This window comes from Calonectris borealis, chromosome 15 (assembly GCF_964195595.1).
Source record: "Calonectris borealis chromosome 15, bCalBor7.hap1.2, whole genome shotgun sequence".
Taxonomy (NCBI): Eukaryota; Metazoa; Chordata; class Aves; order Procellariiformes; family Procellariidae; genus Calonectris; species Calonectris borealis.
In genome coordinates, this window is record NC_134326.1 from 20,809,724 (window position 1) to 20,834,898 (window position 25,175).

A 25,175-nucleotide genomic window follows, 5' to 3' on the forward strand; every position below is an offset into this window, starting at 1 on the left:
ACTATTTTTATACTTCAGCAGTGCAGGGAGGCCAAGCTGTGGTTTCCTCATCATCAGATTAAAAAGAAATACAGATATACATCCTCCCCCACCAGCAAAGAAAATTGTGGGAAGCTCATTGATCCTTTCTGCTCTGCTCCAAGCAATTAGCCCTGTCTCACCGAACTCCCTTCGCCGGCTTTGTCCCCCTCAAACGCACTGGTCTGGGGACACCCGGGGCGCGCCGAGACCCCGCGGGGAGCTGCAAGATCCTGCAACACCTAACATCAAAACAGAGGACAATGTTTTTTCCAAGATACAAACTCAGGGCAGCTGGATGGGATGTGCCAGCAGGACCCGGCCTTTCTCTGTCATATTCAGTTAAAGTCTTCAGGTGGGGTTGTAGCAGGCAGGTCTGAACTGACAACCTAACAGTAAAATTCTTTAATATCCCCCCGAATGCACACACCGCCTGCAGCAGCCCACAGGGTCTGTCCCACGCGGTGGAGTCCCCATTTCGGCGCTGGTGTGCGCAGGTTAACAGCACCCTCTGCAGCCACCCCGGCAGCCAAAGCCGGGAGAACCCAGCTTCGGAGAGGCATTTTGATCCGACTTCCCGTATAAATGGAGACCGTTATTTTGGCTTCCCGTTAATTTAGGAGAAACTTGCAGTTGTGATATCAGCTTGATGTAAAGCACATCAGATGTGAAGTCCCTCGTCCCTGCCCGGCAGATCCAGGCTTCAGCTGGGTCTCATCCGCGACGAGACCGCGATGCGCCAGCGGCTGCGGCCAGAGTCAGGCCATGGACCGGGACCGGGCTCAGCCTCTGAGCTGCATCCCGGAGCGAAGTCAGCTACGGCAATGAGTACTTCATAGATCCAGGAAACTCTAATATGTTTAATTTCTTGTTGGTAGAGCCTGCTTTGAAACAAAATGAGGAAAGTATTCCAGTTACTCGCAAGCAAATCAAGTGTTGTTTTGCAGGAGATGGGGAATATGTTATCTAAAAACTCTCAAAGAATAAGATTTCTCCATGTGTTGCAATTCAGTATTCAAGCAATTTTATAAGATTGTGCTGTATAGGGCTGGAAAAATCTTTAGCTGCTAGGCTAAAAAGAGACTCTCCCTTAGCTGAAGGAGTAGAACACTAATTTCTCAACCGCGGTGCCTTAGGAGAGCCGTGCGCGTTTCTGATAGAGACGGATGCACCGAAGGAGCCGATGGGGGAACAAAGCAGAGTCTGCGGAGGGAGGGTCGTCATGGCAACTGCTCGAAAAGCACCGGCAAAAGGTTTTCATAGGCTGGGTAGTTTATCACGTTTCCTTTTGGTGGCACTGTCTGCCCAAATATTACCAAATCATCAGCTGGTGTTTCAGGTGGAAATCCCTCCCTGGGGGGCTGGCTTCCTCCAGGTACCAGAATGCAGCTCTTGCTGCAGGGGGAAACACATTGCAGCAAATTGTTTCTGTTGCTTCCACAGGTTTTGGAGGAAAGGTGTTGATCCTCGCAATTAGGCATTTAGTAAGCATTGCAACAGCAATAAACATCTGCTGGGCAAATGCTGGTCCGGGCTGAACCTGAAGTTTTGTGCCTAACTTCCCTTTGGTGGTGGTCACACCGATGGGGACTCTGGAACGACAGCAAGGATGCGCAGCAATGAGCCGTTTGCAAAAATAATACATTTTGAAGAATAAGCATTTCCTTGAGCTTTGGATGGGTGCCACAAAAGCACCACTGGACCACATCTGGGCTCTGAACCATGTATTTCCAGAAGGAAAAGCATCCACACAAAGACCCAGCCCCTGCTGTAAGGCCCATCAGCCTTATGTGTGTGGAGCCCAGCGTGGGGACACGAGTGCTGAGACAGCCCCACGTCCCGTGGCAGCACCAAAAACCGGCACAAGGTGCTGTCACGCAGGGAGGAGACCCTTCACGGCACCCAGGCTGCCTGGATGCGAATGTGACCACGTGTGAGGAGCAACTGCATGGATTTGCCTGCATTACCTTGACTTTATTTTTTTCTTTGAAATACTCATTACAGCTTCACTCTGTTACAGCTCAGCAGAAGGCCTGGCTCTTTGCTCCAGTGTATTTGCTTTCCCTGTTTATCCAGGCAGCCGGAGATGGGCAGCTCTTACCTAATGGCACAGCCTCTCACTGAGCACCAGGGCAGGTCCCACACGTGTCCGAGGGAAAAGGGTCACACGCAGGCGTTACTGTTTGAGGTGTTTCTCATCTTTAATAGCTTGTGGAGCCAAAATGCACAAGGACACATCCAGCCCCTGCTAAAGGTGTGGCATTGTTCCCTGCCTTACTGGCCTTTGAGGAGCCTCCAGAAGGGACCTTCTAGGAGTCCTAATTTGTAAAGTCAGATAATTGTCATTAAAAGGTTTGCAAAGGGTGAATTCCTGGCTCAGGCACAATCTCCAGGATTTCTTCAGCAGACCCAAGGCTCCACTCCTCATTTTCCAGTTTTCACTCTGCTGATTTTTCATATCGGAGCCCTTCTCAGCTGCTCTCTTGATTTTTTCTTTCACTAACAGTGATGCTGCAAGTCCTTCCGGCAAGGATGAACTCAAATTCTTCCTATAGGCTCCACAGTGAATTAATGGAGCTTAAATAGGACATTGTGAGCAGGGAATCAGTGGGACTGAACACGAACAAAGGATGCTTCTCCATTAACACAAATGAGAAACTGTCTCACTGTGCTTGTTTAATCAAATCATTGCCCACAAAGAAGTGGTGTTTGCTTCTCTCATGTAAATTTTCCTGCAGCTTTCAAGCAACTTCGAACATCTCAGTTTAACTGTCTTGTTTGCCATTCTTCTTCCTGATGTTATTGATTGCAGAGATGTTTCCATGCAAATAGGAGTGCTCACCTTGTAAAATTAGCCTGCTCCTCCTTCCCTGATGATGAGCTTCTCCCCCAGCCCAGCTGGGCTTGGCAACCTAACAAAATCCCTTTCCTACAGGAGAATAACAGAAAAAAAGGTGGAAGGATGTTTGGAGGGTTAAACATGGAGGAAACTATTTAGCTGAAGACAATCACACACGCACACACAAAAACCCATTTAAACTAATTTTTAGGACTAAATACTTCAGTTACACACAATTACTGAGATTTTCAAGGCAATTTACAAAAGCCAAGCTCCAAATTGCCATTTATTTTTCTAGATATCCAGCTTCCACAAGCTGAAAAGAATGGTTTATTCTAATTTTCAATTGCCAGTGGGGTTTGTGCGAGGAATCGCGCATTCACGTGCTGCTATTACAGATGTGGTATTTAGCATATGGATATAAGCAGGAGGGGTTTGATCACATGAAGCTGGAGCTCAAACGGAGCTCATCACCTGCTGAGTTTCTGTCTGGTGTCTGACTTGACACAAGACCCGAAAGCCAAGAGTGGGAATTATTTTACCTAAATGTGGATTTCTGTAGTGGAACTGTGTACATCTGAGCTTAGGTTCCCACTGGATCGCAAGCCACAGCTCATCTTAGATGCCTAAGGCTGCTGAGATGACCAGCTCAGGCAGACAACTGCAGAAGGGAAATGTAAAGTTCAAAGGGACAAATCCTGTCCCAAATGTTGAGAAGATGCTTCTCCACCACCATCCCTTTCACCGGGACCTTCTCATGTCTCAGCCCTGCAGACCTGTGCCTGCCTTCGGCCTCCACCTCCTCTTCTGCTCCCCTTTGCTTCTGCTCCTGCCCACCCGCACAGCCCCTGCTTTGGCTCCAGTCAGAGAGGGCAGGACACCCATCGCAGCTGACAAACACCCCTTAGGGCTAGACACTTCTTTCCAAGCTTTTTCCATGTTTCTACTGTTGTTTTCCAATAAAAACTGGCTGAGGCTCAGATTTTCTCATTCATATCTTTGAGCAAAATTACTTGGTTTTCTGCTTGAAACATTAACCGTTGTCCAAGAAATGAAAACACAGAGAGCCTGGTGGACTTCTGAGGGCATTTTAGAAGGATTTTTGTCCACCAGGAGGTCACTGTCAGGGGGGTAACATGTGATGGTCGTATTTAACTATTGCTGCTGGAGGGCAGCAAATGCACGATCTCTCCTGCAGCTATTTGCAATGTTAGCGCTTTGGGGTGGCTGCTGCAGATGCTTGGCTGATGGAGCGTGAAGCTCCCTGAGCTTGCAGTTTGCTTGTAGCCTCCAGGGACTTTCCTGCCTCTAACCTTGGAGAAAACCTCCTCCCTGCTCAACCACTCTTTCTACATGCTCCAATTCCCTCTGTGAGAGCGTGGAGGGTCTGATGTGTAGGAGAGCAGGTCACGGGAGTCAACATTTCCTAGAGAGATCTGGAAAGTATTTTTCCCATGACCGTCACATTGCTGTTGCACACAGCACAGCCTGCGCTGTTCAATTCTGCTCTGGTTGAACATCAACCCGTCCCTTGATCTCCTCTTTGGCAGCTCTCTCTCTTCTCTGCCTGTAATAAAACTAATGTAATGGTGGTGCTGGTGAAAGTGTCCCTTTGACCATGAAGCGTGGTGGGGCTGAGTTGAGCACCGTGAGCAGGCGACTGCTGATGATACAGTCAAGGCTTGGAAACTTGTTCCTGCCTTTGAGCAAAGTGCTCCACTTAGGCTCATTAGCAGTATAACCACACGTTGCCTGCCCAGCCGCCTCTGCCAGGGAAACTTCCTGCTCTTTCAAGGTCTTATCAATAGCTGCTGTGTCGAAAATGAACCCGGGGGATGGGAGCAGGGAGCATGAGTCACAGCTGGCTGTCTCCTCCTGACAGGACAAGAAAAATACCTTTTCTTCCATACTGTAGCCGCCTGTTGCAGCATTGCTCTGCTCTCAGCTTCAAGCATCTCCCTACCGAGCCAGCTCCTCTCAGCCAAAACCTCCTTGGCTGGCGGGAGGGTCAGCCTTGCCTGGGTGGGAGCATGGCTGCAGCTCGCCAGGCTCCAGATGCTGCTGCTTCTCCTGCTCTCCAGAAATTGTGGCAGAGAAAGAGCTTGGTGCACTGGAGAGGGCTGTCCATGGCCCTCAAGCGAAGCTGTTGGATGGTGCTAGGGGGCTGCTCGTGGGACGCTTGCCCTGACTGCTGGCTGGTGCTCAGGCTGTGATCTGGGAGGGTACGCTGGATGTGACTGGGAAATCTCCTGGTCCCTCGAGGCTGAGGGCAGCCTGTCCCAGGAGGTCTGCTCCAGTATTATGCAATTGCATCAGCTGAGTCTTGCCTGTAGCTCTGGAGACATACATGGACATCAGCTACTTCAGGCATTTCAGATGGTGTTCCCTCTATAAAAGCATAAGCAAATGGGTGATGAAAAGACCGAAGGATTCCCCTCACTGCCTAATTCTTCCTGGGACACTATTTCTCCACTAAAACCTACCCAGGTCCTGGGCAAGGAAGGGCAGAGAAGAGCTTTGCAGCCGTTGATAGTGGGGCCCTCCATGCCTGTTTCAGGTGTCTTTGTAGTCCCTAATCCATCTTCCGCGCACATTCCTGCAGAGAAAGCACTCAGGTCTCGCTGCCCACAAGCTTGTTCGGTAGCTCCTGGAGGGGATAACTATTTCTGCTACATGGCCCCCCGACATGTCTTCCCCTGCCTGGATCTGTCTGATTGCTGTAGCCCATGGATTTGTCCTCTTATCACTGCTCGCACATTGCTTCAGGGTGTTTGTGTACATTGCTTTTTAATTTACCGGCCTCTGCTCAGGGGACTCAGCCCCTCAAAGAGACACCAAGCATTAGAGCCGACTCTGGCTGCAGCAGCGAGGTTTAATGTTGTTTTACTTGCACCTTGCCGAGCAGCTTAAGCCATTGTATGTTATTAATAGGTTAATATTTAAAGGGAATTTATCCCTGGATCAGTTGTATTTCCAGAGAAATGCATCCTATCCCAGAAATCTTTTACAGCTGGACAAGAAATGTATAATCCCCTTTCATCTCTAACATACTCTGTCCCTGCTGACTCATTTCTTTAATTCCCAGAGCGGTTAAGTGTGAATCTACTATGAGTTACTGGGTCTGCCCCAGTCCCTGCACTGCAGTGCTCGCCCAGAGAAAATATACGGCTCCTGGTGAGGTGGTGGGAAATTTCTTCCCTTTTATCAGTAGCATTATAAACCTGTTGCGGAAAGAATGTAAGCTGGTCAAAAGAGTGTGGTATGGTGAAAAACAATGGGTTTGTGGTTGAGGAGGAGGCAGAATCAAGAGTGTTCAGGATGACACAATCTCCCTGTTCCCTCTCTTGGCAGGAGGAAGAGGATTCCTCATCCCTAATCGAAACCACACTCATCTCCCTCTGATCAGCACTTGTTGTGAGCGGCTACAAGCCCAGGCTGGGATGCGGAGCAGCAGAAAGGATGGATCCCTTCCCAGTTCTCCATAGGGCACTGCTGCCTGTTGTCAGCCAAAGGAGATCCTCTGGCAGCTGGGAGACGGAGGTGTGTGCGCAGGTCTCAACAAACAGCAGTGTATCTGACACTGTTGGCTGAAGATAAGAGCCGCGAGCTTCTCAGCCCGTCGGCAGGACTTGGCACCATGCTGGAAAGTATTTTTGAGTGCAAAGATGCCTCTGCTAGTGCCACTGCCCAAAGCAGGGGAGTTCTGCTTTGCTTTAACGGGTCCCAGTTCACTCCAGTATAACAGCAGTTTGGCAAACCGCCTGCAGACAGACCAGCAGTGGCACGGGTTTCCTTGTGCATGATCGCTGAGAGGTGCTGCAGTCTGCGGGGAAATGGCTCGCTTGCTCATAATCCACGGCTGACAGTTATGATAAACTCTCTTTTTGAGTTGCAGCCACTTCATTTTAGGGGCAAACACACCCTCACAAACCACAGAGGAGCAGGGCACCAAGGGGCCAAACGAATATTAACCGCTCTGAGCTCGTGCACAGGTCTCTGCCCGCTCTGGGGCTGATTTCTAGGTTTGTGGGTATTGCGGACAGCAGCCGAGGGCAAGAGCCATGTGTCCTGCAGCCCTGCGTGCTGCTGGGCTGAGTGTGTCCAGAGGTACCGCTGCAAGAGCACCTCAGTTCGGCGTCCATCCTAGCTTCTCTACCTTCTTCTTCTGGGCTAGGAGTTGTTTACAATAAAGTCTCCATAATATTTAGTTTCAACTCTTGGTTCAACATTGCACAGAGACCATTTCTAGCACTTTCCCTGAGTTAGCAGATGTTCTGAATTTGGCGTGGAAATGTGTTACTCACAGTTAAAGAGAATTCATATGATTAATGATTAATGCTGCTATCTGAATAATTACCTCATTCAGCCAGCTCTTCTGCTCGCTTTGCAAGAAAATATGCATGAAAAATGAGGACAATATCCTCTTTCTGTATTACTGTATATATGGAATCACATTTTTTCTAAAAAGAAGAAAATAAATTTATTTGAGAAAACAAGTAACTGACAAGTTTCCACAGTGCTTGTGCACACATGTTGCATCCAACATTTATCCAGGACCACAGCCCCCTGAAACCCGCACTGCACCATTAGAGACCTGTGCTTGAGGAAAACCCTCCTCATGGAGAACGTGCATTGTTACATACATTGAAAAAATCTAAAGTTTCAGGTGTAGATTATCTGAGCTGATAACTATGCACCTAATATCAAATTTCTATACGCAATTTCCAGACAAATGCTCCCTTCAGCCAACTCGGAGATAAGGTTTCTTGTTTATATGTGCATACACATAAGGGGACATTGTTTTAAGGTCGGCTTGAATAATTATGTCTCTTCTTGTGGAAAATATTCATTTAGCAATGGAAATTAAAATACTAATTATTTAAGCAAAAAATTTAAATATTTATATCTTCAACATGTATTTTGGTGTTCAGGATTTCTTGTTTATGAACCATCAACATTTTCCATAGTTACCAGAATATGTAGACAAAATACATTTCAACAAAACCCAATCTGGTATTCCAGGAAGGCAATGTAGCAAACCTGATGCCAATCTTTTCAGAAAGCCTCCAAAACTGATCCAAGCAACTGCTATCTGCAGAAATCTGATCTCTATGGAACAAAATTCGCTTTGGGCTGTAGTAAACCACAGCCAGATGAGACAGATGTATACGTACGGTGGTGAAGGGCCAACGCATCTTTTGCAGAGCAAAGTCATGCCCCTGAAGCCCAAGAGGACTTTTCTGATGCAGTTGGCGAGCACAAGGATATCAGTGATCTGCTTAAGGACCAGAAGGATGCCTGCTATTGAGTGGCTGGGTGCTATTCAGGTGTAAGACATGAGATTTACTAATTGAAAGTGCCACACAGGAGGCACAACAGCCAGGCTGGGCTCAAAATCAGGTATTTACCATTTAAGAAAGAGAGCCCAGTCTTCAGCGTCAATCAGAAAGGCATGTTAGGAATTGCCTGAAAAGGGTTTGAGATCAAAACAGAAAATATCTTTATGCTGCTGAGTGCCTGGTTCGTTCCTATCACTTGTGGTTCTGGCTGCCCAGTTCAAAGACTTAAAAAAAAAAATGACTGAGGAGCATCTTGCACGAGAGGGGAACTAACCAGAGCTGGGCTCTTGACCCTGGCAAAGACAGGACTGAGGGTAAGAAGGGAATAAGCAGCAGGTAATAAGAAAATTGTGAATGCTATGGAGGAGGAAGGGGGTAGGGAGCAATTGTTCATTGCTTGCCAAAATACAGAAGTTGGGGGTATCTCCTGAAAAGATAATACAGAAGTTGGGGGTATCTCCTGAAAAGATAATACAGAAGTTGGGGGTATCTCCTGAAAAGATGAGGGAGTGTGATTTCAACGAAGCAAATGAGGATGTTTTTCAGTTGAGTAAGGCTGTGTGAGTTATACTCTTTATCTCTGGACTTACATCTTTAATTTAAGAGTTTATAGCATATTTCCCCCCAAATCCCTGTTTTTTCCCCTTCATACAGACCCCCCTCTTCCCTGGCCGAAGGGGCGATGCTGCTTTTCCCGCTCCTCGGTGCGACCAGCCCCAGCGTAGAGAGGAGCCCGCTCCGACCCCAGTGACCTGACAGCCGGCAGCATCGCTCCCACGAGAAACACGCACCGTCCCCCCCGCGCCTGACCGGGACCCTCCCCACCCGGCCCGGGCGGGTGTCTCCCCGCCGCCGGCCCCTGTGCGGCGCCTTTAAGCCCCGGTGCGTGATGTCACTCCGGCTGGGAGACACGGGGCGGCGGGCGGCGGGGCTGCCGCGGGGAGCGCGGCCCGGGGGACCCCCTGACCGTCGGGACCCGCTGCCCGGCGGCGACCACTGCCCGGCGGGGACCCCCCCTGCCCGGTGGGACCCCCGGGCAGCATGGGCAGCCTCCAGCTGCAGGACTTCGCGGCGGGCTGGGTGGGCGGTAAGTGATGCCGTGGGCTCGGGGGGGGGGCGCGGGAAGACAGCGAGGGGGGACAGGGGCGTGCGTGGGAATAACACCCACCGTGTCACCTACGGTCTGTGCCTCCGACCGGCGTGCTGATACCAGCAGATGCGCGCTTTGCTTTGCTTTGGCTCAGAAGTGCAGTTTAATCCAATTTCCACGGGCGGGATACTTAAAATTTAAGTGTCAGTACGTGTGATGCTGCTGTGCCCAGGGAGGTGGGGGGCGGCTACCAGAGCCACCCTGCCGGCCCCCGCCGGCTCTCCCTTCCTTGCTCTCTCTGGGAGCACCGCCGGGCTCGGAGGGGAGCAGCCGGGGCTGGCCGCAGCCAACTCGGGGTCCCCCCACCGCACACACCCCCGGGAGAGGCACTGCCTGGCTTTGACCCCGCAATCGCGACAGGGCAAACAGGCCGATGGCCAGGACAGTGACGCTGGCAGGGAGGGGTATTGATCCGGTCTGCTGAAAATGCTGATTGCAAACACCGGGAAAATAGATACCAGAAAGAAAAGGGAATGCCAGGATCTGTAGAGGCGCCTGTAATTTAGCACGTCCTACAGAACTGAAAGTTCCACTGGGTTTAGGAGCTGATAAGGTGCACGGCTAAGCTGCCCGCTCCCGGGATGGGCTGCAGGAGCGGCCGGGCAGAGGGGCAATCGTGGCACCAGCCACCGCAGACCAGAGCTCTGCCCAGGCTACCGCTCACGCCAGGCTCAGGAAGGGGGTGTGAGATGGCTCATGGATCCTGACCGGCCAGACGAGGTTAATAGGTTAGCTGACTCTAAAAAACCCTGAACCTCTGCCAAAAGGTTACACGAGCAGCTGATTTTTGGATCTTTGCAGCCTGCGGAGGCTGTGCAGCACGCAGTTGCTCCCTCTGCCCCACTGCCCCTGTGCTATTGCCGCACACCCCCGGGAGTGGGACAGGACGTCCCGGGGGTGAACAGCCACCAGCGCTCAGTGTCGGTAGCAGCGGCCAGTTTTCATGCATAGCACTGGACCACAGGTGGTCTCAGGTTAAGGTCTAGGAGGAAAGGGGACATTTTTATAATATATTTTTGAGTAAAGTCATAATGTGTTGACCAAGGACATGATGCTTTTTTCAGTCCTAATCCACTACAAGTGAGAAATTTCACGTAGCCTCTGGAGCACTTCGGGACACTGGTTTGCACAGAGACTTGCAGATGGGGCAATAGCACAAATTAGCCACCATCTCCGTAAACACCCTAAAAACTGCCAGTGTTGGCTGCAACAAGCACACAAAACCAGAACCTGGCCACGGCACATGGCTTGCTCTGTCCTCCCAGAGAAGGGGAAAACCAGAGCAGAATCCTCTTTATCTGAATCACCAGGTATCTCTATAAACTGCTCTTAAAACGGCAAAGGCTGGGGGTTCACAGTCCCCAGTCAGCTCTAATGCATCTCTGTCTGAGCCAGGAGAAATGTCTGACCTGAATCTCACCATTTTGAGTCTAAAAGTTTGCAAGAGCTTGCAAGAGCGCAAGGAGGGTTGTTCATGGACAGGTCATACAAATACAACACCTCCTCCTCTCACTTGGATGCCTTTGAGATGTAAAGTTGACGGAGTCCAGGAGAGTATTTGGGGGAAGATGCACAAGTGTTTCTGCCCAGCCTTTTCTTTGTTGTCAGGGTCAGGGCACTGCGCTGGGCGTTGCTCCGGCTTGGCCCCGTACAGCTGTTCCTGCGGAGATCTCTCCTCCTCCCCTATAAACCCATCGCTCCTGTCCCGTCACAAAAGCTTCTTCAAGGTTTTGCGTAACACTTTGCTTTCATCCCCAGGAGCCGCCAGCGTGGTTGTGGGCCACCCCCTGGACACCATCAAGGTAAACCACTTTGAACCGTGCTCTCACGTCACCCAAAACCCCACCAACGGGGGGGTGGCCTCTCTCTAGATGACGCTTCAAAAGACCTTCACTTCCCCCGTCACCCCAAGGAGGAATTTAGCCTGGGTAGAAATGTTTTCGTAGACTTTCGCCTTTCCTCCTCTCCAATGCTCATTTCGAATGAGAAACTAAAAGAACTGGCTGATACGTGCGAGTTCCTCCGGTGAGGATTAATGCTGAAAATTAAACCTGGCCTACTTAATGTGTGGTTTACCGAACAGTTCTGACAATGTTTTATTGAACTTTGCCACAGACAAGTATTCAAAGGGCAACGGGGGAACTCTATTTGTTTTGCCGCAGGCACATTTTTACGTGTTTTCCTAGCGTTGGCAGTGCTGGAAGGGCAGAGTGCTGAAATCGTTATCCCGGGGCTACGAGATGCAATATTTACTATTCCTGCAAGACAATTATTCCTCAGAGGGAAGGATTTAGAGATGTAATAAGATAGTGGCTAGCATGATGCAGACAAGCCCACGCACACGCCCGTACAGCCTGACCCAACCCCGCTGACCATCCCTGCTGCTGCAGAGATACAGAGGCAGCTCCTGTTCCCCACGCGGGGGGAGCCGCGGGGCTGCCCGCGCACCCCAGCGACGGGCAGCGCGGGCGGGCTCTGCCCCGGGTTGCCAGGGCAATCCCCATCTCAGGCCGGCCGTCAGGGCGTCATTGCCAGGTTTGGGGGAGTTTGGCAACAGCTGAGAGAGGATCCTGCTGGGAAGCATCGAGTTTCTGGATGCCAGGAAAGAGCGAGCCCATCCTTCAGTGCTTATAAAGACAACTGTCAGGCTGACCCCCCAGTTGCCCTTGGCTTTGGACATGGCCTGGGAATACCAAGTAGGCAGACTTGTTATCTTTCCAAATTTAGGGGAAAGGAGGCAGAAAGGGGAGTTTTTACACAGCGCTAAGCCAGCAAAGGGGCAGCTCAGCGGCGTCCGCAGCCTCCAGGAGATGGAGGGGTCCTTCCCCACCCGGAGGAGAGGACAAGACTGAACGAAAGGTTGGATGGGGTATGTGGTATCTGCACCACGGTTCCCATCAAGCAGGCCTCCTCCTTCAGCTGGCCCCTTCCCAGCGGCACAGCTTCCATCAAACCCAAGCAGCTGTTTTTTCACGGCCTTGCAAAACTCTGAATAGTTTTACATTTACTCACTTTTCATCCTCCACATTGCATTCATTTCCCCAGAACTTTCTTCAGTTTCTGGGTGTCACCCAAGGGCCCTGCCTAATTAAAACGTAACAGAAAGGAGAAGTTTCCTGAGGAATATCCATACTGGTATCAGCTGACTTTGACAGAGATGCCAGCAGGGATTTAACAGCTTAGCTAAGGGGCATATGCGCAAGGAGCAGCTTGTGAGGACACTCAGTTGCCCTCAGTTACTCAAAAAATGTATTAACTTGAACCTCTAAATACCTGGTTACTGTGTAAAGGAAAAAAAAACAAGCCCATGGAGGCAAAATGGAAATGTCTGGGCTAAGCGTGCAGATGAAGCCAGGCGGGAAGGCAGGGCTGTGCACCGCGGTCGCCCTGCCCCAGGGTGCTCGGGGTGCAGCCAGCCTCCCCGCCGGTCCCCGTTACCCCCGGGTGAGTCACGGTGTGCACAGGTCTGCACCCACGGCCCGGGCCTGCCTGCGTTGCACAATGTGTGCCGCATCAGCCGCAGCCGGCATCTTCACGTACCAGCTTGTTTATAAGGGCTCAGTAAATATTCTGCTTTCGCTGCCGCCTTCTGCGTGGCCTCCGGCCAGGCGCAGAGCGGTGCTCGGTGCGCGGTGCGGGCAGATGGCTGCACAGAGCAGCCCTGGGGCGGGGGGTGAGCCCGGGCTTCGGTCCTTCTCGCTCCCCGGACGGGTCCCACGGCAGCACCCCACCGGCCAGCCTCTTGCAGGGCCCTGGGCCACATCATCGTGTCGTTCAACCTGCTGTTTGCTGTCCTAAAGCTCTCCCCAGGAACGAACTCCGGAGGACGCTCACTCCTTTGGGCTTTAAATTGCCAAATAAAGTTCCTGCTTCGCCCTGGTGTAAGTGGGGGCTGAGGCACCGGAGGGGACCGGGCACAGGTTGGCACTGTCCCTCCAGGCTTCATTTCGCCATTCCTGCTAGCAGCAGTGCTGATGGATATGACCAGAAATGCTGTCCCCATTCCCTAAAAACATCCCCGATAGAGCACGGGTGAGTGTCTTCCTATAAAAAATGAGCTTTGGCCCCAGCCAAGATTAATTGCTGAAGCTGCAGGTCCTGCTTTCCAGGGTTTCCATTTCCTCCCACACCTTTAAGCCCCCAAAATGCATAACTTATTAGGATTTTTTTATTGCAAACTTGTGAGTAGCTTGAATGAAAGATGATCTAAATATGTGTGTGCATGTATATATATATTTATATATATGTGAAAAGGGGAAAGCATGTTGAAGCACACAGGCTTTGTCATGATTTACACGCCATTTCTTACAGCAGTTGTAGGCATCTTTTGGAAGGGGTATAACCATTGCTTTCCAGAAATGAAATGTCTTTGTTAGAAATGATGTAAAAATGTATTTTTGAGTGAAGCACAGAGAATTTCTGAGATGGAGACAAATTATTTTGGCTCCATTTAGTATTTCTGTGTCTTAAAATCCACCTTGGATCAGAAGGGCCCTGGAAGCCTCCCAGGGGAGCTCTCCTCTCCATCCTTAAGCAACGCATCCCAGCCTCCACTGAGAGTCCCCAAACGGAGGAGACCACATCACTCTCCAGTTTCCACATAAATCGGGACCTTGCCAATGACAGCACTGCACACCAGCACTCTGCTGCGAGCACGGTGTCCGGCCAGGGTAGCTGGTCTGGACTCGAGGGCAATTTGACAGTCATCGATTCCAGATGTTGCAGAAAGCTTCAGACCTCTGAGGTTCCGTTTAGCCCTGCTTCTGGCAAAGTTCAAGAGGGGTGGATGCATGTATATCTTATTTTATTGCTCTGTTTTCTTTACAACTGAGGAAGGATTTGCTCTCAAAGCAAAGTACACATTGTTTACGTAGCATGAGCTTTCACTGGGCTGGAAGCATGGGATTTTAATTGCATTTCGTGAATGTCTTTTGCAGACTCGTTTGCAAGCTGGACAAGGATATGGAAATACACTCAGCTGTGTTCTCACTGTGTACAGAAATGAGTCTGTAAGTACTTTATCTTAAAATGTGCTGGTAGAAAATGCAAATAGATAAATAGATAAATACATAAAGCAATTATACAAAATCACTGTTGACACCAGCAGTTATATGAAGACCCATAAAGTTGGTGCAATTGAGACTGCAAATTCCTACAGCCTTCTCTTGCTAACTCTAAGGTAACTCTCTTGGTTACTGCTATAGGGAAAAGAGAGATCCCTGGCAGGGAGTGATGCATGACATTGCCCGTGTCTCTGCATGGGTCAGGGTGTTACATCCACAGTGGCTCTTTTCCCTGTACCTGCTGGCAAAGCTCTACCGCAGGTATTTTGCTGACTTTGGTGATGCCAGGACAGAAGCTGGCGATAAGAGGGACTTTTACATGGGTTCCTGTGCTTTCAGCATATCCTGTATTCTGCGCAATCTTTACAAGTCTTCAGCAGCATGAATTAATTTTCATTTGCTCAGCATGTGCTAATGGTTCCAGGAGACATCTGGTACTTGGGTTTGCATTTCTGGCCTGATAGGCAAGTTGGGGTTTACTCCGCTCAGTCCCGTTAACTCCTGCTCCCTTCCCCGGGTAGGTGGCCGGCTTCTTCAAAGGCATGTCCTTCCCGCTGGCCAGCATCGCCGTCTACAGCTCCGTGGTGTTTGGCGTCTTCAGCAACACGCAGCGGCTCCTCAGCCAGCTCCGCCACGGAGAGCCAGCTCGCGCGCCGGCGCTCGCCGACGTGGCTCTGGCCAGCATGGTGGCAGGGTTCATCTCCGTGGGCATCGGCACTCCTGTCGACCTGGTAAAGATAAGGCTACAGATGCAAACGCAGCCGTACATCGAAGGTAGGAAGCAAGAGTTTCTTCTTCCTTTCTCTGTCAGCTCTCGGTGTTCACCGAGAGCTTTAGGGCAACTTTGCTTTAAGACCCTGCTCTCTGCTGCCTTGTGCCACCACAATTGAGCTAAAAATGCTTCCTTCTGCCTCAGGATGGACCCCATCCTGCTCAGCTCAAGGGGAGGGTTTTTATCAATGACATTGATCAGATCTCTGCTGGCATTTCCAGCTGATTGGGATCTATAACGAACACAGGGGCAGGTCTGGTCAGGAGCAGGAGCTGCGGCGAGCCGTGGGGCAGGAACAGCGAGTCCCCGGGCTGTCGGGTCCCTTGCAGATCCCAGCAGCTGTGGTGCCAGCTCCCCACCTCCTGCTGCACGCTCTCAGTCCCGCATATATTGCCCATAAACCCCTCTCTGTTATTCCACCCTCCTCTGTTCAAAAGCAAAAATTTCACATGTACATTTGAAAGCCGCTGGCTTATTCGGGGCAGGGTTACAGGTACCCGGGCGCAGGTAAGACGGGGCAGGAGGACACCGGCAGGGTGGCAGCGGGCAGCTGTAACCTCTCCAGAAGCTGCGGGCAGCTGGAGGCGGCAGCTGAATTTCATCACAGGCTGCCAGCGCAGAGCAAACCCCACCGGAGCACATGCACAGCCGAAGGAAGAGCCAGCGCTGCTTGGATTTCAGCACTTTCACAAACACCTTTCTCATGATTACAGTTGCGGTGCTCAACATTTTTGTATTGGTTTGATAAAATAATATTATGTCCATTTTTAAAAGCTTCCATGCAGCTTAGCAACCTAACGTCCTTTCCAAAAGCAGCTCAGTCCTCTACATCAGAAGGGCCAGCCTCTGAAGATGCCAAGGCCTTCAAAGAAGCAGATTGGCACCAGATGTGGTTAAAATCCATGAAAATTAGGCACATAGCCTTAAACTCATTTGGAAATCTCACTGGGTACATACCTATTGGGAGGCATCCAATGCGTCTAAGAAAAATCTGTCCTGAAGTGTCTAACGTCTTTTAAAATTGGACCTAAGTCCTCTTTCTTATAGCTTTTTTTCCCACACTACATATTGATCCCAGCAAAAGAAAATGGATGGCAGTGATTTCTGTCTGTTCGGTGGCAGTAGGCTTTTGAGAGAAGTTCTGCAGCAATATAGCTATTATAACAGTTGTATTTTTTTTTTGCAGCAAACATTAAACTAAAGCCCACAGTTCCTGGATTTCCCGTGTACCGAGGCCCAATTCACTGCTTTAGGACAGTCCTACAGAAAGAGGGAATAGCGGGAATATACCGAGGCGTGGGAGCAATGCTTCTGAGGGATGTTCCTGGGTACTGCCTCTATTTCATCCCTTACACATTTTTCTGTGGATGGATTACTCCTGACGGATGCATTTCCCCTAATCCCTCCTCCATCTGGCTGGCAGGGGGTATAGCAGGTAAGCACCTTTTTTGCCCGCAACACTGGCAAAACAAGGACAGGAAGGCTCCCAGGGGGGGCTCAGGGGCCACCACATCCTCCTGGTCACCAGGAGAGGACATGGGGCTGAACGACCTTCCTCCCCCAGGGCCAGGTCCCCTGGCACCACGGCTGCGCTTTATGACTTGACAAACTTTATGGAAGTTGTGTTATCAGATCTTCATCAGCTCAACGTCAGCGAGAAGGAAAAACAGCCATCGCCTTCATCTCCCTGGATGTCTCACGGCAGCCTGCGTATCACGTTGCCAGTGATACGCAGCAGCCAAGATGCCTCCAGAAAAGGACTTCAACCTGCTGGCTGCCCAGCAGGAGGGTGTGCACCCTACCTGCACGCAGCAGAAGCAGAGCTGACTGTTACTGATCTTCTCCTTCTTTTTTTCCAGTGTACAGTAAGAGTGGCATGTGCGTCCCCCCGCATGCTTACATGTGTAAGGTCACCCCTACAGCCACTCCCCATTTCTTGGCCATTTCTAAATTGCAGACCCCTAAATGCAAGTCAATCCTTAGCTCAGGTAATGATTACAAAATGCCCTCTTTGTTTCTCTTGCAAATAAACAAAGCCCTGGCCCATTTGCACAGCTTCTCTAGTGTGCCCCAACACTCACGTAGGTCCAAACAAACCCTTGTCTGCCCAACTGGGCCATGTATTGCTGTCACATGCTGACCTTTTCAGAGAGGCAAAGCATCCCACTCAGCGGCAGGCTGATCAATGTAAATAGACGGAATGACGATGGATCTCAGCTGCGTGGAGCCTAAGCCTGGTTGCATGAGATGGACCAGCCTCTTACTTGCATTCACAGCTCAAACTTTGCTTTTCCACTGAGGATTCCAGTTTTTCTGAAGTTGCCCCAAGCGGCAGCTCCCTGCATCTCGGGCTCTTCCCACAGCATGTCCGTGCTCCACCAGAAGCATGGCAGAAGACACGTTTGCACCTGGGGGAGCACCTCCTGGGGCAGGGTTGCCTGCATTTGATTACCAGCATAACCCCCAAAATCTCAATGCTTCTTCCAGAAACAGGGAACTTCGCTCCCAGAAATACCATTCCTGTTCCTGAGCAGGGTGAATGCCCTGAAATGAAAATCCCATAAATATGATGTGGTAGATGAGAGATGAATTTCTGAGTTCACTGACCTGTGGCCAAGGAAAAATAGAGAAGAAATTGTTCAACCACTTCTGCGTTTTTCTAGGAGCCATTTCCTGGGGGACTGCTACTCCAATGGATGTTGTGAAAAGCCGACTTCAGGCAGATGGAGTTTATTTAAACAAGTACAAAGGGACCCTTGATTGTATCTTGCAGAGCTATCAGAACGAGGGCTTAAAAGTAAGTACTATTTGCAGTAAAATCTGGGTATTAGGCATTTAATTTTCAATTGGAAAATACCATGGCTGTCACAAACCTATCTGCAGGGTTGAGAGACAGCTAAAGCCAGTTACTGCTAAATCATAATAATAACAGTAGGTAATTATAGTGCAGATTCTTTCTAGCTCATAATAATGAGAGTACTAATGTGCCTTACAGAAATGAAAAAATGAATGACTGGGGGTCACAGTCTGCTGGTGTAATTAACTTAAAATAACACTTCATGTCAGTGCATTTAATTGTGAATACGATTCGACTCATCATAAATCAGAGGTAGGAAATCTTGCCTCTGTGATTGCTTCTACAAAATGCAGAGATCAAATGTTTCCCATTGACACCGAAGTCAACGGGAACTGATTCCAGTGGGACCGCGTTGGCACCCCGGGTGCGTTTGGCTGCCTTGGGCAATGCTTTGGGGGAACTGATGCTGCACTTTGCACTGCCCACCCTCGTTTTGCACCAAGACAGAGTAGATTAGATTGAAAATGCTCTTAAATCAGAATTGCTTCGGCTTCAAATGTGAAGAAGGACTCCATGCCAAAAAAAACTTATCTCCTTTTTCTGACTTTGTCTATTAGTGTAATAAAAGTTGTTTGTTCTACCTGCAAACTTTGCCTCAGTTAAAGGTGAAAGGCAGAGGACCAGGCTTTGCAGCTTTATTGCACTGCCAATGCATGGTTACAAGAAGCAACGTCTTCTGATATTGAAATAAATCTGTATTTAAGTTGTCATCAAAACATCCTGTGGGCTCTTAGCTCCAAAGTGTTAATTTTCACATTCTGAGGGAAAAGTTACAAGTTACAACAAGAAAAATAACCTGCAAAATCACAAGTCAGTGTGATTTAAACATTTGCCAACATGCCGCTATGTTATGCCAGTGTCAGGGGAGCCTGCGCTCCGGTTCGTTCTTTGCCGTTGAGTGAAGACGGTCACAGTCGTATGAAGGACAGGCACCTGGAGAGATGCTAAAGACCACGCTCGGATGGTCAGAGGAGGGTCGGGGTGCCTCGGTCTCTATGCAGACCACCTGCCCTGCACGTTCAGCTTGGCATGCAGTTTCACCGTAAAACATAGGGTGGCCGTGTGTTTTCCCTTCTCTCTCCATCCTCATCCTCACCCCCTACCTCCTCGTCCTGCCTGAGTATTAACAACTCCTTCAGGCACTCAGTTTTTTTTGTTTGAGGTCTGAGCTGCTTCCAGTTTTTCTGCTATCATACCTGGCACCCGGACCAAAGCCGGCAATAGGATTAAGTAACAGTTGATGACAAGACTAGATCCTTCTCTCGTAAGGAAAATCTTTTTATATGTTGGGAGACACAGAAGTGATAAACGGCAAACCCAGCTCTGGATGTTTTCCTCCTGGGACAAAGGAACAGCATTCGCAATGCTGAAAATAATAGCCTGGTGTACACAAAGAAATGCAAATACAGCCCTTTTCTTTCTCCACAGTCAGGTGTGTTCATTCTGATGAGAAAAATTTATGCCTCTGGGCTTTTCTTCATAAATCTTCATTATTATTTAATACAGCTCTCTCGTGTTACTTTATGGATACTGCAAAAATTTGCATTTCTTCCCAGAAAATTCTATCTTTCCTAGCAAAATAAAACACCCCAATAAATCAAGAAATATCCTAAATATCCCAATATTGCAATTTCACATTGCAAACTCTATCCTAAACAATGTGAAGATGTTTTGATTCTGTCTCATACAAGTCAGCACCATGCACTGGATTTATTGGATACAAGATATAGTCGTGTTTACCAGAGCTCAGTATTTCAGGGAAAATACTGGTTAGACGCTTAAATCTATGGGCTTCTGGTCTTGCAGCCAAGATCTTCCACGCTTTCTTACAGTAGCTGTGGGAGCTTTGCCTTTGTAAAGCCTGGGACGGGGCTTGCCTTGCTGATGTGACTTTTCGTGTCTATTCTGAACGTCTGGTGTTTAGCTTAGTGACCACAGTGATTAGCCTGGGTGGTTAACGGAGTGATTTTGTGGGAAACAGGCCAGCAGAGATGCTCCCTGCAATCATCATTTTGTACACAGGCTCACCCCAGAGCGGGTGGTTTGTGCACACCCTTGCACAAAGCAGGCAGCACTGCTTGTAGCGAGGGGGGTTTCGGAGGGAGACAAGCCAACGCCAGGAGTGACAAGGGCCCCTTCTCCACTTTCCAAAAAGCACTTTACTGTTCAAGCACTTAAAGGCCACAGGGTCTTTCACTCTTCTAAGTGCCGGCATCTTTTCAAAAATATGTATTGAGCAGAATGGGGAAGTCTGGCTGTATAAATTCATATTTGTTATCTTAATGAAAGAAAACTCTGGGATATGTATGAGCACCAAAGCTTGACCTTAGGAACCCACATGTGAAAATACCAGCTTCTATCGAATATTTTTCCAAAGCCAATGGCGAGAGCTAATTCTCAGCAAGGTACAGAGTAAGTCTAGTTTTCTGCTGATTAAGAAATTGTTTCTCTGCTCAGAGGTGAAACCTGCAAAATAGTCCACGTGGCACAGTGCCCACGTCGGCCGGGCTGGCTTGCAGCCACACCGCTCCCTCTCCGCTTCCCAAATGTCTTCTGCACCCATAGACCCAGCCCCGGCAGTCAGAGCATTTGCTGCATGAGAGCAACAGCCTCCTTGCTGTACCCTGGGGTTTGCATGATCCTCGCATGCTATGTACGCAACAGGAAGGAGGACCCGTAGCTAGGTAGGACACTGGAAGACGGTTTAGGTTTCTTGCTTTCTGCTCTACACCAGTGGCATGAGGCCATTTTTTACCCTTTACCTCTCGTAGCTCTTGCTGGCAGATACAGAGGGGGGTCCATAGGGAGCATGGAGCACAATGATACCAAACCAGTGACTTTTGCCATTGTATTTCCATTCTCCAGCACAGACTTCAGCAAAAACCAGCAGTGAGAACGTATCTCCTGAGCAAACCAAGATTTGGTTCTGCAGAATCCCACCATGACTTCGTTCAATGTTTTCTTCTTCTTCTTAAAGAAGCCAGTATATTCCTATGCTCTAACCTTTCTCCATCCCCAACAGGTCTTTTTTAGGGGCATCACGGTCAATGCAGTGCGAGGATTCCCAATGAGTTCAGCCATGTTTCTTGGCTATGAACTTTCCCTCAAAGCAATGAAAAGAGACCAAACTGAGACCAATCCTTAACTTCCAGGTCAGCGCATAAAGACCCTCTAGCTTTATTAAAATTAGAGAATTAATCTTTGAATCAAATGGAGTTGCAATTGTATAGATCCTCTGCAAGTCAGATGGGTACCTACCTCTGAATAGTCAAACACTTTTCAAACTTGGGTCTGTGGGACTTGGAGCAGACAATAGATGTGCCGATGGATTTTGGTTTCATTCCAGATCTCCTGGAATTTCACTGCAATCTGTTCTGCAATCTGTTGTGATTGTTTTGATTAGTATGAGTCAGAAAATAAAATCTGAAAGGAGAATATTCTCTAACATTTTATAAGTTTTGAAATATCGTTCTCACTAAAGTCCCTGCACCGTATCCTTTCCTCCCTTGATCCATCCACAAAGACCTGAAATTAAGCCCTTTCAAAGTGTCTTGACTATCAACTCACAGTTTTACTCTTTCCCTCATAAACCTAGGGTTGCATAAAGGAGCAGCACTAAAAATATCTGATTAAAGAAACTTTTTTAGCAGTTAAATACTCAAGATTATTTGTGGCAGTCTTTGCTGTTTGCTGCAGTACTTCATAAACCTCCTTTTTTCCTATTTCAAAAGTGTTGCCAAGAAGACCTGAAAGTCTCCTACTTTCCCGAGCCAAATCAGCAATGTGGTGTTGGTGAGGGCTCAGCTGCTCTGACCGAAGACTCCCGTCCTGCACCAACAGCATCTGCTTTCTCTTCTGCCACGGACTTAGTCCCTGGAGGACTCTGAAAACTGCACCAGCTCAATCAAATCCAAAGACCACTTTCTTATCAAATCTTTCACTCTGTTGCCTAAGAGCACCTTAGTAATTCCCATGGTGGTGTTGGGCTTTTTCACCGATGACATTTTTCGCTTTGAGCCAAGAGAACAACTTACTTCCCTTACCCACACGAGTGAGAGATACCCAACCCCAGCCCGCCCGACATCGGCCGACGTACAACACTGCGATAATGCTCGTCTTTTTTGTGAGCAGGGACAGGAGGAGGGTGGTGGGTGCGCAGGTGCTTCTTCTGTAGGAAGGTCTGGATTCCCACCAAATCCTAGCTTGCTTTCAGGATCAAATGGATGACTCCACCCATATGCACAGATACTTGTGTCTTATATCACAGAACTCTCCAGTTTGCCACAATTTAACACATTATCATGAAAAAATGCGAAGGGCTTCAACAACTTCAGTTTGTTATCCAAGGTATAAATTAAATTGGGAAACAGAAGGACGTTAAATCCAGAGACTAAGCTGCTCTTTTTCTTCAGAAAACAATAAAACAAGACTGCGTTTCCCCCTGCCGTGTTCCCCCCCATGTTTCTCCCCCCTCAGTGTTTCTCCCCCCCGTGCTTCTCCCCCCCAGTGTTTGTCCCCCGTGTTTCCCCCCCACGTTTCCCCTCCATTATCTCCCCCCGTGTTTCTCATCCCACTGAGACAACTGGGGCAGACCCAGGTCTCTCTTTGGTCTACCTCAGCCTTTCAATTATTCCAAGATCTTTTACGTCATGATTATCTCTGTTTATGCTATCAAGTACCTCTATGCTTTATTGTCTAAGCATGGAGCTGCTGATGCCAAAACCCAAGAAGAACCAGCTCTGCTGGGACAAGAGGCTCTGGTGGCACTGGCAGGAGAGGCTGAGAGGTAACAGCCTCGCATGCAGAGGGACATGCATGGGGGAACAGTCTGGGACAACACTGTTCTCTGGGAAATGTATGGTTCTCCCCATCCTCCTCTGGAGAAGAGCAGCTCTGGGGAAAAAGCCCAGAAATGGCAGTTTTAGCAGATGCCCTCGATAAAGGTTTCTGAAGACAACCTGGAGCAGCCGTCCAGCTTTCCTCCATAAAAGGAGCAGGAAAGAGAAACTCCTACGTCCTCTTCCCTGGATGAATGGAGGAATTGGCAAAAAGACTTGAAGAACCTCAGCAGAAAGTGCCTAAAACCTCGGGTCTGGAGCAGTACCCAGAAATGGGGTCCCCAACCTTGGGCTCCTCTTCACTGGGGCCTCAATTAAAACCAGAAGTGTGGCTTCCCAAAAACTGGCCTTAAAAAGTGGGAGGAACAGTTGGTGTTGCTTCATCTCAGGACTTGCAGGCAAGGAGGCTCACAGTGCCTTTGAGCTTGGCAAGAACACGGGGAACCGTTTTGATAAACGATATGGATAAAATTGATGAGCCTTCACACAAGTATTTGTTGCTGGCTGCATGTAAGGATTCGTGCTTTCCATGTTATCTATTTTAATGCATATATGTAAAACATGTTCTTTAGATGCATAATATCATATGTCTCCAGGGATAATAGTTGGGGAGACTGGTTTTTCGGTGCAAATAAATGGTGTTGCTTATCTGCCTGCATTATGTAAAATGGACCATGAATTAATTAAACTGATGAGGTTTGCAACAAGCTGTGTATCTGAATGATCCTGCCCTCACGGTGCCCAGGTTTGGTCTGTTCAGGGTGTAAAGCCCTGAGACCCATGCTGGAGTTGCATGGTGATTTTTCCTGATATTCTTCATCCAATTAAACGTGTTTTGAGACGGATGCCCAGGATTTACTCGGACAAAACTTCGTGTAACACACACCTGCCAGAGAGCTGTCAGGAGAGCTGCGGACTGCCTGGTGTAGGAAGGGAGCAGAGGGCAGAAAACTTGTAATATAAAAACATGCAAAGCGAGTGGGAAGTGAACAAAAAGCTTTGGCCACATGATGGCATCCTCGTCCGTGTGCCGCTCGCTGGAGCTGCCAGGCGATCTCCTTCTGTCTTGCTCCATCCAACCCCGAGTCCAGGTTTGCTGCCAGACCAGCACACGCTCCCTTCCCAACAGGGCAGCCCCATGCCGGGCAGCGTGCAGGTGATTTTGGGGTGACCCTGCCCTGCCAATGGCTTCCCCAGCCCGGGGATAACCAGATACACTGGTTAATCAGTGTATCACTATCACCCCGTTAGCATTTATAGACAAACCACGAGGGGGGCAAAGCAACGCCGGGCTGGAGCACGAGGGTTTGGAGGGTGACAGCAGCCCTGGCCACCGTGCAGGAGGTCGGGCTGACGCTGGGTCAGGCACAGCAGGGTTGGGACAAGCAGCTTTTGAGGGACAGCAGTTTGTGGCATGGTTGTACCCATCGCTCTGATCGATCGCAGCGGATCCCTGCACATGGAGCCCGATAAAGAATTTAGTCTTGAAGTAGAGAGTGCGTGGCTGTGTCACCGAGGAAGGAGGTCCAGTGGGGTTGGGTGACACCATGTCCCTTCAGCCCCATGTCTCAAAGATGAGGGATAGCAATTACAATTTATGCACACAGAGACTTGACAGGTCTGTGTCTTGTGAATGATTTTCTTTATGATTTATCAAATGCATTAATTTTTAGAGATAGTATCAATATCATTATCCACTGATAGAAATTAGGATCTCTAAGGAATCCTTTTCGGGGACCTGCTGATGAGAGTAAAACGGTGCCTTGCCTGGCAGGCAAACAGCCATACATACAGCTGCTTCAAATCCCTTGTATGGGGCACTGATTGCGTATGTTGGTGGTTTTGTCCCTGAATTACACAAAAGCAAAATCCCCCATGTCAACGTAATTGAGGAGACGGACCTGCTCCTCTGTCAGTGCTGTGGCTGTAGTGTCCTGCATCAGTGGCACGTTCCCCAGCACCATGCACACTGGAGTGGGAGAAGTCACCTGCTCGATAGCTTGTTCACAGATGCTCACAGAGCCCCAGGTTTCTAAGAAAACTGAAGTAAATCCTGAAATTGGTAAAAAATGAGAATGGAGACTAGAAGGAGCAGAGATACCTACTTCTATGCTTTTCTTGCCTGGAATATGAAAGCATACTCAGACCTGTCATACCTCAGGTGAGTCTGTAATTGCCTGACTTTCATGTTGCTGGTGGTGTTCCAGCTCTTACAACACCCCATATTACTTAATGAGACGCTGGCTGTATGGCTGTTTTTCCCAGTTTATAGACTATCTAGTGATATGGAAGGAAAAAA

At 49.1% G+C, this 25,175-nt stretch overlaps 1 protein-coding gene and 2 long non-coding RNA genes across 10 annotated transcripts; 2 read left to right on the forward strand and 1 right to left on the reverse strand.

Moving 5' to 3' along the window:
* Window positions 1–918: 918 nt before the first annotated feature.
* On the reverse strand, window positions 919–9,865 carry LOC142088845 (uncharacterized). 4 transcript variants are annotated; one of them, XR_012676037.1, is made up of 4 exons: window positions 9,377–9,865; window positions 5,341–5,453; window positions 4,754–5,245; window positions 919–2,947 (listed from the first exon to the last, which is right to left on the reverse strand). It is a non-coding gene; the product is annotated as an uncharacterized LOC142088845 (long non-coding RNA). The 4 variants fall into 4 exon arrangements; XR_012676036.1 differs by having other exon boundaries at window positions 9,365–9,865; XR_012676035.1 differs by lacking the exon at window positions 9,377–9,865 and having other exon boundaries at window positions 920–1,610; window positions 1,986–2,947; window positions 5,341–5,684.
* On the forward strand, window positions 5,636–7,071 carry LOC142088847 (uncharacterized). Of its 2 annotated transcripts, none has more exons than XR_012676039.1 (2): window positions 5,636–6,036; window positions 6,209–7,071. It is a non-coding gene; the product is annotated as an uncharacterized LOC142088847 (long non-coding RNA). The 2 variants fall into 2 exon arrangements; XR_012676038.1 differs by having other exon boundaries at window positions 5,650–6,031.
* SLC25A48 (solute carrier family 25 member 48) lies at window positions 9,093–23,583 on the forward strand. Of its 4 annotated transcripts, XM_075164627.1 has the most exons (8): window positions 9,094–9,283; window positions 11,105–11,148; window positions 14,284–14,355; window positions 14,931–15,183; window positions 16,368–16,616; window positions 17,845–17,978; window positions 21,061–21,190; window positions 21,770–23,583. In XM_075164627.1, the coding sequence occupies exons 1-7, from the start codon at window positions 9,238–9,240 to the stop codon at window positions 21,181–21,183; spliced, it is 921 nt and encodes a 306-aa protein (XP_075020728.1). In that variant the 5' UTR covers window positions 9,094–9,237; the 3' UTR covers window positions 21,184–21,190; window positions 21,770–23,583. The 4 variants fall into 4 exon arrangements, with proteins under 4 accessions (XP_075020727.1, XP_075020730.1, XP_075020729.1 ...); XM_075164626.1 differs by lacking the exon at window positions 21,061–21,190 and having other exon boundaries at window positions 9,093–9,283; XM_075164629.1 differs by lacking the exons at window positions 21,061–21,190; window positions 21,770–23,583 and adding an exon at window positions 19,201–19,463 and having other exon boundaries at window positions 9,093–9,283.
* Window positions 23,584–25,175: the final 1,592 nt, after the last annotated feature.

What these genes read in the sequence shown, in the direction of transcription:
- SLC25A48 (XM_075164626.1), top strand. Translation starts at nt 9,238, where the DNA reads ATGGGCAGCCTCCAGCTGCAGGACTTCGCGGCGGGCTGGGTGGGCG. An exon ending in CGCGGCGGGCTGGGTGGGCG is followed by an intron (nt 9,284 to 11,104) that starts GTAAGTGATGCC and finishes TTTCATCCCCAG; the next exon opens with GAGCCGCCAGCGTGGTTGTG. An exon ending in GCTGGCAGGGGGTATAGCAG is followed by an intron (nt 16,617 to 17,844) that starts GTAAGCACCTTT and finishes GCGTTTTTCTAG; the next exon opens with GAGCCATTTCCTGGGGGACT.